The 13,518-nt window shown below is 38.6% G+C and overlaps 1 protein-coding gene across 1 annotated transcript in view; it reads left to right on the top strand.

Annotated features, from left to right (window-relative positions):
* The first annotated feature begins 683 nt into the window (after positions 1–683).
* The window catches only part of LOC145994271 (protein takeout-like), a 45,676-nt gene continuing 32,841 nt past the window's right edge, over positions 684–13,518 (top strand). Inside the window, exons 1-3 of the mRNA XM_083130375.1 lie at positions 684–829; positions 2,255–2,350; positions 7,076–7,226. Of these exons, the coding sequence (XP_082986501.1) occupies positions 754–829; positions 2,255–2,350; positions 7,076–7,226 (323 nt within the window). The 5' untranslated portion in view covers positions 684–753. The remainder of the gene's footprint in view (positions 830–2,254; positions 2,351–7,075; positions 7,227–13,518) is intronic.

Genomic DNA, 13,518 nt, shown 5'->3' on the forward strand with positions numbered 1-13,518 from the left:
GTTTCAACCTTCTAGCAAGGCCTTCTTCAGACTCTGTACCAAATACAAATGAAAAGAAATTCCGATCCTATCCTTGAGAAATGCCATGACATATGCCACGGCATCTTAAATGTCATAAAATGTATCACTTTACACAGTAACATTTTGGTCGTGTCATAAATGTTACGAACAATGCTAATACATTTCAAATTTTGTCATGTCACAAGCCGAAAGGGGTGGCTTGACCAAGGTGCAGGATCAGAAGTGTGCTCTGGTGAGAGCCGTGCTTTCTCTTACATAGCTTCAGTTTCTACCACTTGGCGGCGCTAGCTTCGGCGGTTGCGACCGTCAACTGTTATTACGAAACCACAATATTGGTTATTTTGATCTCATGGTAAGTAAACGACGGAAAGTTTTTGTATCATCTCAAAAGATTATGCCCCATTCTAGGTGCCAGACACTAATACAGCGTCTGTTTAGCGCTGGAGTAGCAATTCACATCTTAACCTGTCGAACAGAATCTTGTAGTGTTATTTCAAGGCGAAACAAATTTAACATGAAGGAAACCGCATTGTGCCTGTGCTGTGTCACATATTAGAGTACACATCACAATATTGAGTAGAAATTCATAGGAGCACATTCAGTCTTGGTCCTTGCTAGTTAGTCTTCCTAGAACAGGTGCATTGAAATATGTCAAGGTAACCTATAAAAGCCTCATTACACTGATATTTGCTGACTGAAGGAGTTCGCCATCGTGTGTCATTAGCTGTGAAAATGTCAGCAAGGAAAAGTGCATGCATATTTCTTTTCTTCTCGATTTTGTACACGTCAACGGAAAGTCTTGATTTTCGTAAGTATGAAGCCTTATCACAGGAGATCGGATTTATATGTAGTAAAAATGTGCTAAACATGTAAATACATAATTAGTTATTTTCACCAAAATATGGAGTTAAATATCTACTTAAAATAGTATAAATTTACCTTTTTAGTAATAAAAGATACTACACGAGTTACATAAAATACAGTACGCTTACAATGACATTAACTGTAAAACAACACAAAATGTGTTTTCATTTTCGGTTTATAAAACAATGAATAACAAAATATTGTTTTAAGTGTTCGAACGTGAATTTCCTTCTGTCGTCTCGATGGATTTATATTGACTAAAATGGCGTTCAATATCGCAAGACGTAATGGGAGTATATTTCAAATTTATCAGTTATACGCAAGAAATTCATCCAACTCTTTCGGTCACACGGGGGCATGTAGTTATTGCGCGAATATTTAGTATATGTTGACTAAAATATGAAAAATATGGGCTAAAGCCTAATTGTGTATGTATGTACAAATATGGAAAATAAAAAGTGAACTTTTCGAGTCTAAATAGCATGATGTGCAAAGATAAGAAATCCATTCCCTGCTTATCAGAATTCCTCAAAATTAGCAAGCAATATAAACAAGTTTACGGGATCAAATCTGAAAAAATTGACGAGACTGGATGAACAGAAGGTTGTTTAAGACCATGTTTTGAATATTACAGCTTGTTTTGCTGTATCCACGTTAACATTTTACCCTTTTTATTGAAGGAAATGTCAGGTATATTTCAAATCATGAGTGTTCAAAAGATTGATCTCGTAGAATGCACCTTTCCCCTCCCTCCAGAAAAGTAAATGCCAGGAAAAATAACTAGCCCTATCTAGTTCGCTACACTTTTCGATACTAGGTGTAGTGCAGGTATATCCCGGTGTCAGGCTGATCTAAGGCAATGATGTTAAACCAAGTAAACTAATAGCTGTGCTCAGAAGATTCAACAAGCCTGTCTGCTACTTTAAACGTTCATTTGATTATTTAGCACGCACCACGTGACCATACATCATACATTACACCACTCCAGAACGTGGTGCAAAATGTGCAGACACCACATACACTACTTGACACCAAATCAACGAAGTAGACGAGTCGATGTTGCACCGTGTAACCAACTAGACACGTGAGTGCAGAGAGAGTCAAAAAGTGGAGCGAACTGGACGGGACTTTCCCGTACACCAAGGCACGTCCGTAGCAAATGATCAATAGTTTGATTTTTATAACCAAAACAGTTCACTGAAAAACTGTGTAGCATCCGCCTTTGGTGTAGGCAAGTAAATATTTATGATGAAACTTGTAATAACCTAGATGATCCCATTGTAAAAATGAATATTTGTGTATTTTAATATGTATTTGATGCAATCCCGTTTCTGTGTATGTAATATGATCACTCTCTCTCTTCTTCTAGCTTACAAATACACTGATCCATGTCCAAGGAACAATCCCAACCTTAACGAATGCATAAAAAATTCCGCAAACAAATTACTTTCAAATGGTATCCATGGTAAGTATAGTGGTTTTATTTTATTACGCTTTTATACTTCTGTAGCATGATCGTGGCGATATCCATGGCTGATTACATGGAATTGATTAAGCGATAAACAAAAATTTCATTTTGAACCTTGAACCTCTGGCGTCGGAGTGGGTCACGCTCACTCCGCTGCGGAGACTGGCTAATGTGGTTGTCATGCAAGACCTTTACAAATTTACAAAGTGTATGCTGATGTAATATGAGGTTTTCTTTAATTTCACCTGGAACATGGTGTTTAAAAGAATCTTGACCCGTTTGTAGGTTAGGATATTCTACTCTACGTCCTATACTCCCTAAAACATACACCTTACGCTACTTATATACAGAAGGCTAGAGGTATACAAAAATAACTGCTTATAATGCGAAAACTACTCCTTATATTGTCCCGTAGAGAACCTCAGTCGATAGACCACTGATTCCAGATTTCAGTAGTCCACTTGTACAGTCACGGACACTGCCGGCTTGTAATGAATACATAGACTTTCAATGGAATCGTTACAAGCCGGCAGTGTCCTTGACTGTACGATCAATAGTGCTGTTGAGCCACGCATGCGCAGAAACGGCACGAGAACAGCTCGCAATAAGACGGGCTGTTAACCTTGTCAGTCAAGATGTGAACGGCAGAACGTAGTGTAGTGCGTGTTGTGGTTGACTGGGTTGAATTCATTCAAGATGATGTGTACGAGTACAAGAGGAAAGTTCATGATTTGGTCAACACTTGGCACGAGAATGAGTATTGATTGGATATCTGTCGAGCCACAAACGGTGCACGTATTAAGTTGTACCAGCGTACATAAAAACTTCCCGAGTTACTTTGTACAAAACAGGGACAAGATAGTTAATAAACTTTACAGATGCTAAAATATATGTGCGTACTTTTGTATACCTCTATCCCGGACATCCTGTATATATCATGTATTTGATATCTAGGATTCAGGTTTCAGAAATTAGACAACCCGCATACAACAAGTGCAGGTTATGTACTAGATACTTACTCCCGCTTTTACATGCAGTAGTCATTAAATGACCAATTATTCCCTGTTTATGCAACATTATATAAAGAATTCATAGTTCTAGGAGGCAAATAGCCCACCCATCCGCAGATTATGCACCGTGTATCTACCCGTACATCCAGCAGGCTTAGCAGGTCCCAAAGACGATGTGGGAGCAAAACAACTTTAGTATCGAATACTCCACATATTGAAGCGTTTCATATGTGCAGTGCTGCCACCTTTGATCAAGTGCGAAACTACTTCCGGAAGGTTGCTTTTGATTGGCTTTATCCTTGAAATGTGATTGCCTGCTACATTTTCATTCAAAATGTTATCTACGGGAGAGTAGTGTCAGATCGCCATTACGAGGGTCACTATTTATATTTTGAGCCTTAGCAATACTGATTGAAGTTAAGCGCGATTTGACGTTGGCACGGAATCGTCTGGCATTATTCACCATAACGTGCTTCAAATGTTTTGTCAATAGCTTCATTTGTGTTGTTTATGTTGCCTTGGAGATTGCGCGACAACAATAAACTGGAATTAACTCGTGAACATTTTCGTGCGATGATTTTTTACGATTTTCGACGTGGATTATCAAGACAAGAGTGCATCGATCAACTTACTTCCACATTTGGCGATGAAGCCCCATCCTTTGCCACTTTGAAACGCTGGTATAACGAATTTAATCGTGACCGCCATTCGCTCACCGACGAGATTCGCGAAGGTCGGCCAAAATCAGTTGTTGTTCAAGAAAACATTGATGCTGTGCAAAACCTAATACTGCAAGATCGTCATGTGACATTCTGTGAGATTGAGGCAACCATAGGCATTAGTTCCACCAGCATATATAAAATATTACATGATCATTTAGCTGTGAGAAAGGTATGTTCTCGTTGGATCCCACACAATTTGACAAAAAACTCAAAACGACGCTCGCGTCAATTGGTGCAAACAAATGCTCAATAAATACAATCGTGGTGCTTCAAAAGACGTATATAAGATTGTAACAGGTGACGAATCATATGCGTATGAGCCGGAACGTAAACAGCAGTCGACTGTATGGGTGTTTCAATATGAACCCAATCCAACAAAAGTTGTTCGCGCTCGAAGCACATCGAAACAAATGGTCGCCTGTTTTTTTTCGTGAAAACTGGTCATGTGGCAACTGTGCCTTTAGAGGAACGTAGAACGGTCAACTCTGAATGGTACACAACAATATTTTTACCAGCGGTCTTCGGTCAAATACGGAAAACAAACAAACGCCGTCGGATCATTCTTCATCAAGACAATGCCAGATGTCACACATCTCGTCTAACAACCGACTTTATGAACAGTCAAAAAATCGAATTGATGGGTCATCCGCCGTACAGTCCTGATTTGGCACCCAATGACTGCTTCTTGTTCCCGAATGTCAAGAATAAATTGCGTGGACAACGATTTTCGTCGGCGGAAGACGCCGTTGATGCATTCAAAAACCATATTATGGAGGTGTCTCAAGAAGATTGGAAAAACTGCTTTGACAAATGGTTCGAACGAATGCAAAAGTGTATTGACCATAAAGGAGAATACTTCGAAAAACAATAAAGCAGTTTTCAATGCCAAATTCCTGTGTTTTCATTGTTAGTCTCAAAATATAAATATAAAATATAAATATAAATATAAATACTGCGAAAGGTCAGCTGAGTTTCTTCGTATATTAACAGTTTGACAATTTATATTTTTTGTGCTTAAAACCTGTTTCAAAACAGTTCCAAACAAATGTCTTACAATAACAGAAATTCCTGGCGAGTGTGTACTTCCGTTCTTTCCAAAGACTATTAGCAATGTACTTGAACGATGAAGGAGCAAAGCCAAAGTGGAGACATCTGTTGGGATGCCGCTGAACTACTAGACAGTTACATTCGATAATTCTCGAGGTCGGCTGAAGCGTCTTGTTCTTTACCGTCTTTGACTGATATAGTCTCACCTGCAGATTACATCAAAAATTACAGGGTTGTCAAAGGTCAAGGAACCCGTAAATTCGAAAGGGTTTTATTGGGTTCCGCTGCAGGACCGGAACCTTTTTTTCTCGTACAATTTAAATTCGGTCCAAGTTGCGTATTGTTACATTGAAAAAGTTCCTAGACCGAATTTTAATTGTTCCTGAGAAAAATGTTCCTGGACCGTATTTAAATTGATGCGGGAAAATGGTTCCTGGTCCGAATTTAAATTTATCCGTAAAAAAGTTCCTGGGCCGTATTTAAATTGATTCGGAAAAAGTTCGTGGACCGAATTGAAATGATTTATATATGAAAAGGTTATACACTGTCTAGAACTCATTTACGTTTGCTGATTTTCGCTCCCAGTCAGGGATTGAATTTATTTACAATTACTGACCACGCTTGACTGATTAAAAGTTGCCTTCTAAAAAAGCCCGGGAGTACGTTTCACATTGGAATATCACACTGCGGTTGTAGAAAACGTAGCGCAGGAATAAATCAAAACGCTGTTGTTCTCTCGTGGGCCAGATTCAAAAACTCCCTTGTCGAAGCAAAGCCTGAACATAACGCAATGGACTGACTATATGGCTTCACATTGAGTTCAAACAAACCCGTCACGTGTTGCTCCGGCATCTGATCCAGGAATCGCAGCCAATAGGAGCCGTCGATGAGGTAACGTGAGGCTGCTGTGTGCCCAGCAGATATTACAACAGGGAACGGCAGTGCTGCTACAATCAAGTGAAGGATCGCGCGCTCGAGAATGGGTCTATATGGAGAGTGGTAACGTGACTACAGCGTTTGCGTTTCGCCCATTTCTATTAAATACCTTGTATCTTAGATTCCCGAGACAGCCAGCACCTGGATTAGTCATTCATGCTCACAAGTGGATTGTTTCATTTCAATACGGAACTTGACCCAATATATACTGATTCGGAAAAAAAGATTCCTGGATCGAATTTAAATTAAAATAGTTATGTTCCTGTACCATATTTAAATTGATTAGGAAAGAAGGTTCCTGGACAGTATTTAAATTCATTAAAAAAAAAAAAAAAAGGTTCTTGGACCGAATTGAATTACTTTAAACATAAAAACATTCTTCTTTACGGCCTAGAACCCAGAACACTTGATGATTTTCTCTCTCCCGGGCGGGAATTCAATTTATTTAGAATTCCTGGATCTTTAACCACCCAAACTTGGAACCCATACATTCTAATGGGTTCTATTGAGTTCCGTAACAGGACCGGAACCTATTCTCTCGCACAATTTAAATTCGGTACAAGTTGCGTATTGTTTCATTTCAGTATGGAACTTATACCCTATTTAAACTGATCGAAAAAAAAAGGCTCCTGGACCGTATTTAAATTCGGCCGGAAAAAGGGTTACCGGACCGAATTTAAATTCATTCTGAATAAGGTTTCCTGGGCCGTTATTAAATTCAGCCGGAAAAATGGTTCATGGACTGCATTTAAATTGATCTTGAAAAAAAAAGTCCCTGGACAGTATTTAAATTCATCTGGAAGAAAAGATTCCTGAACAGAATTGAAACACTTTAAAACATAAAAAGGTTTTTTACGGTCCAGAACCCATATACGCTTGCTGATTTTCTATCCTGGACCGGAATTGAATTTATATAAAATTCCTGGACCTTTACGAGCTCTGGCAGAATTAGGATTCTATGTGTATCAAAAGCTGTTTTTTCTCATTGAACACATTTTGTTTTCCAGGAGATCCTGAATATGGAATGCCAAATCTGGAGCCATTGCACGTGAAAGAAATGAAGGTGAATTCAAGCAATACAGGGGCTGTTGGATTCTCCTTAAATTTCTCAGATTTTGACTTTGTTGGGCTGTCTACTTTCCGCGTGAAAACTGCAAGGTAAAAAGATGTGCCTTAGTTATCGTTTAGATGTAGAGGGAAAGGGGTGATTTTCATTATGTCTAACACGCACACGTCTCTTTCCAAAAACAAAAACAAATCTAATATAACGAAGTACATTAAAGTACAATCGGGATTTAAAGAGGAGTAGACTTAAGACATCGAGTGAACAATGGAAGTTCTAGTGCACAATGCAAAATTACATAAATTTATTATATGTCTGTCAAAGTGAAAACATACTATACATTATTTCTTCATGTCTTTTATGAATAGTTTAAGGATTCTAAAATTATTGATTTGCAATGTTATGTAAACAAAATTGCATTGTTTTATAATTGTTCAATATCTTCTTCTTGGAAGGAAAGTTCGAAACCTCTAATCCAGTGGTTCCCAAAGTGTATGCCGTGGCTACCTACAGGGGTGCCGCGAAATGTTCCAGTATTTTCACTGAAATGACATTCAGCCTACTTGTTAGCTTACACAGGGTTTTATTACTTTTTACACAAAGTGTTTCTGAATTTGAAATACATGTTTATTTTTTAACTTAAGGCATGCAACCTGACCACACTAACTGAGCGTTGCAAGTGTTAGATAGGCCCACATTCTGACTTGGGCGCCTCCCCGCGGAAAGATCTTGAAACACTAAGGGCGCCGCGAAACGGGAAAGTTCTGGAACCACTGCCTGGTAATAGTTTTGACTATCATTTTATGTTCCGGAGGATATGAATGAGTATTGCGCTTGCAGTTAATAAATAAATATTTTATATCACAAAAAGTAGAAACTCAAAACTAAGTTTGGGACTGATGGCACAGTGGTAACGTCGTCACCTTGTAATCAAAGGGTCCTAGGTTCGATCCATTTAGTGGTTCTGACCCCACTTTAAACTCTAAGTGCAATGCCGATTCGCTTTTCTGCCCATAAAGTGGGCTTAAAACTAAGTGAAGGAAAAACGCCCCTGCACATTCACTTACTCACTTCATATAGTCCACGCGTTTACTTCGTTAACGTCGAGGAACTGAAGAAAGCCGCCGCCAGAAACGTGGGTGGGGTTAAACAGCGGGCGAGTTGTTTTCGTCCAATCACACTCTAATTTCAGCCATTGGGCGCAGCTTGTCATTCTGCTCGTCTACTCCACGTGGAGTCTCAGTCACATGACTGCGGATACACTGTTCCCGTACAGTAGTATAATTTATGCTATTACTGGGACACAAAAAGTATGACCTCCCCCCCCCCCTCAGACTGGTTTTGGCTATACTTAAAACTAGGTCAAGATGCTTATATAAGCTTATTGCCTACAGTGTGCTACCTGTCTAATCCAAGACTTTAGTAAAAAGCCTTCGGGGATTGCCTGTAAAAAGTATGACTCCCCCTCAGATTTATTTGGCTACACTTACAAAAGCTGCATCTGTCAGATTGTTGTCCATAGGATCGTAAAAAATATGGCCCTCTTGGCATTGGTTTGGCTATACTTAAAACTAAGCCAAGATGCTCATATGAGCTTATTGCTTTTAGTGTAATACTCTGTCAAGTGTAATCTTATTAGCTACATACACACACACACATATTTACTTCCGGTCCACTTCCGGTCAATTCTGGTTTACTTCCGGTGCACTTCCGGTCCACTTCCGGTTTACTTCAGGTCACTTCCGGTTTACTTGACAGACACCTGTGGGGTTTTTCAGTTTTTTTTAAGTATATAGTTTTATTAAGTATATAGTTTTTGATTTGAGCCCCAAAAATTATATATAAATACCAAAACCAAAAATAGTAACACACTAAGTATACACACTAAGTATACAAAGCACACTGCTGAACCCAACTGATATTTTTATTAAGTTTATAGTTTTTGATTTGAGCCCCAAAAATTATATATAAATACCAAAACCAAAAATAGTAACACACTAAGTATACACACTAAGTATACAAAGCACACTGCTGAACCCAACTGATATTTTTATTAAGTATATAGTTTTTGATTTGAGCCCCAAAAAATTATATATAAATACCAAAACCAAAAATGCCAAATCAAAAATATTGTAATCAATGCGATAAGAATATATCCAGCCCTAATTGGGCTAAGCACCAACGTACTTGTGATCCTGAGAAACGCAAAATGCCCACTAAAATATGTTCAAAATGCCATAGAAAATTTTGCAAGGCTTACTTCAATAGACATATAGGCTATTGTTCTGCACAGGCATCAACATTGCCCCCCCAGCCATCTACATCTGGTCTAAAAAGAAAGCTTGTTATATCCGATAATAGTAGACCGGCAAAGCGACCACGCAATGCACCCATTCATAGTAGTTTTGACGGTCAACTAAGGGATTACCGTTTCGTATCAGAGCCAAGATGTGATATTAAGAATTTTTTGAACCGTAAAAATCCTGATATGCTAGCTATTCTAAATGCACAAAACGGCTCTTATAAGCTATCTCTTAATTTGTATACTGAATATAAAAACCAAACGGCACAAAATTTACACACCCCCACATAACAGAAACTGTAGCCGTATACTCAAATACAAACTTAGACGAGATACTAAGCACGTTGATAGACCAATTGCTTATCAAACATTCTGAGTTTGCTGCTAAGGAATCGGGTTGGAGTCTTTGCGGATCCCCACACAGGATCTATGTTAATATTTCTGAATTCAGACCTCTACAAGGTTCTACATATCTGACAATATCAAAAACAAAAATGCCATGGTTAACGTAGAAAATACCGACCAGAAATGCTTTTCGTGGTCTATTTTGGCTGCTTTGTTTCCAGTTTTAGATCATCCAGAGCGAATAAGTCATTATAAACAGCACGAACATGATTTTGATGATGCTATGGATGGCTTAGAATATTAAATGTCTGTCAAGAATATTGATAAATTCGAAAAAGGGGCCAAAGATAGCAATGGTATGCCTTTTTCTATTATTGTATTTATTTGTTCTGCTAGTCGTGGCGATTGCTTAATAGAGCCTCTTAGAATCAGCAACCTTGATGATGACTCTGCTGTCTCGATTGATCTGCTCTTAATTGAGGGGGATGGTACATATCACTACACTCTGATACGCAATCTTCAGGCTTTAGTCAGAAAACAACTAGGCAAATCCAATAAAATATACAAGTTGTTTCGAAGATGTTTGACTGTCTTTGATGGTCAAAAAATGGTAAATGGCGTTCGTAAAAAGAATATCGAAATTCCTCAAAATAAGTTGGTCGAACATATAAAATACTGTGGCAACCATAAACCTGTTCATATGGTTATGCCTAAAGCAAACAAAAAAAACCAAATTCAAAAATTTCGAAGCCTTGTTAGAGCACCCAGCGTATATAGTTTGTGATTTTGAATCAAATCTCAAACAGTTTGCTTTCTGCAGCCCAGATCCCGAAGAGTCTTCAAGTACACCACATCAGCTACATGAACGTTCTAGTTTTTGTTATATAGTTGTACAGGATGGTGTTGTTAGCAAACCACACTCATACATGGGACCAGATGCTGCTAAAAAAATTGCACGTAAAATAGAAAATGAGTGCCGTCGCATAGCCGATGATATATTATTAAAATCAGAACCTATGCTACCTTTAACAGAGGATCAAATCGAAGATTTCAACAGTACAGAAATATGCCCGGTATGCAATTCTGAATTTTCGGATACAAATATCAAGGTGCGTCATCATCGCCATATAAACAGGCTTTGTGTAGTGGCTGTAATATTAAGATCCAGAGACCAAAATTTATCCCGATATTTTGCCACGGTGCATCGAATTATGATTTTCATCATCTGATCAGATACGAAGGGTTTTTTGATAAGCAGGATTTAAATATTTTAGCAGAAAATGACGAAAAATATATAGCTATTAGCAAAATAATCAGTGTTAATGCAGGCCCATATACCTAAGATTTCTAGATTCTTATAGATTTCTGCCGGCTAGCCTTGCCACTCTGGTCAGTCAATTATCTGATGCCCAATTCAAAATTACGTCTGACACGTTTCCAAATTTGGACCTGAAATTGCTTAGGCGTAAGGGTGTATATACATATGATTATGTTACTGATTCTTCTAAATTTGACGAGTGTGCTCTGCCACCGCAAGAAGCATTCTACAGCAAGGTCAGAGCATCAGGAATTAGTGATGATGATTATTGCCATGACCAGTTGATGTGGACCAACTTAAATTGTCAGAATCTTCGTAATTATCATAAATACTATTTGACACTCGATGTGACGCTCTTGGCCGATGTACTTGAGGCATTTAGAGCATCCTCAATACAAAATTATTACCTTGACCCGGTCTATTTTTACAGTGCTCCAGGCCTAGCATGGTCTGCGATGTTTCTGAACACTAAAATAAAATTGGATCTGATACAGGACATGTATCTGTTCATCGAACAATGTATACGAGGGGGCATAGTACAATGTTCTCAAAGATATGCCAGAGCCAACAACAAGTACGTATGTTCCCGATTATGATTCTGTGCGAGCATCAAACTATATATCAAACCTTTTTTTTCGATCATCCCTTGTATTTTATGTGGATGCCAACAGCCTGTATGGTTATGCCATGATGGATAAACAGCCATATGCAGGGCTTGAGTCGGTCGAAGATTTCAACATTGAGGATCTTCAAGACTTTGAAGACAGTGAATATGGCCTGTTCTTAGAGGTCGATCTGGCAATTCCTGATAATTTGCACAGCCAGTTTTCTGAACTGCCGCCAATTGCTGAGTTCCAGTGTCCGCCTGGCTCTAAACAGAAGAAGCCGATGATGACTCTAGAGCCAAAACAGGGTTATGGCATATACTACAAGAACCTCCAGTTCCTGATGCGTCACGGTGTTAAAGTAGCCAAGGTTGGCAAAGTCTTAAGGTTCAAGCACTCAAGGTGGTTGAAGCAATACATTGATACAAACACCGAGCATCGAACACGTGCGGTTAACCCAATTTGATAAGACCTTGTTCAAATTGATGGTCAATTCGGTGTATGGTAAGACCATAGAAAATGTCAGAAAACATACTGATGTCAAATTGGTTACTGGCTCCAGCCAGAGCATAAAATTGGTAGCGAAGCCCAACTCAATTACAGAAGAATTTATGACGATGATCTGGCGCTTTTTAACATGAATAAAACAAAGATCAAGTTTGATAAGCCTATTTATGTAGGGGCTGTAATATTAGAATTGGCCAAATTACACATGCTGGAGCTATATTACGATGCGCTGAAGCCTTTTTTATGGTGATCGTGTAAAACTGATGTATATAGACACGGATAGCTTTATCCTTGATATTCAGACAGATGATGTTTATAAAGATATAGCACAGCCTACATTGCTTGAATATTTCGATACTAGCGAATTGCCTGGCCATCTGAATATTCAACCACACAACAAAAATGTGCCTGGCAAGTTAAAAGATGAAACACTTGGCGATGTTATTGTAGCATTTGCTGGGTTAACACACGAACTACCAAAGGGGTCATATTGACCACTCAACGTCATTCATCATTCTTTAATTTGAACATTAATTAAAATATGCTCAACAGGTGACGTCACTTTTCTTCTCTCTAATCATTGTGATTACACCCTAAATATTACATTTAAATTATGATTAGTTTCCTCTAAAAATGATGATTTACCTAGAACTACCAGGGGGGTCATTTTGACACCTACGTATTTTTTAACCCTGGATAAAAAAACACGATTCTTCTAGATACCTTTTTATGAAGTTGTATTATAGATGCCCCTGAAACAATTGTGAACAGCCATTGTGGTTGTTTTGAAGCAAGGTGTTTTAGTGTTTGTAAATTATGGAGTCTACAGGGAGTAAACGACTTACAGGGGCAGAGATTCTAGCACAGTTGCAGGATATTGACGATAGTGTTTCTGGTGATGAAGGCAGTGACAGCTGGACTGAAAACCAACATGTTACAGACCTTGTCAAAGAAGATGTCTCCAGTAGTTCTGACGTAAATGTCGAATATACTGATTGTGATTCAAGTGAAGAATCTAAAGAAGGGAATTCTACTCAAATTAGTGGTAGTGAAGTGGCTCCGGATCAGACTGTGTGGGCGGTATTGGATGTAAACAACAAGTCATGCAGAAGATTACAAAAACATAATATAGTTCGTACCAAACCAGGACACACGTAACACGCTACGCGTAATGTGGATGATACTTCTGCAAGTGCATTCAGACTGATTGTAACTGATACCATGCTGCGAAATATAAAAAAGTGTACAGAAGCTGAGGCCCGTCGAGTTTTAGATGATCCTAACTGGTCGATTTCTCTAGATGAGCTTGA

Source organism: Lepisma saccharinum, chromosome 10, assembly GCF_977018435.1.
Source record: "Lepisma saccharinum chromosome 10, izLepSacc3.1, whole genome shotgun sequence".
In the NCBI taxonomy this organism is placed as follows: Eukaryota; Metazoa; Arthropoda; class Insecta; order Zygentoma; family Lepismatidae; genus Lepisma; species Lepisma saccharinum.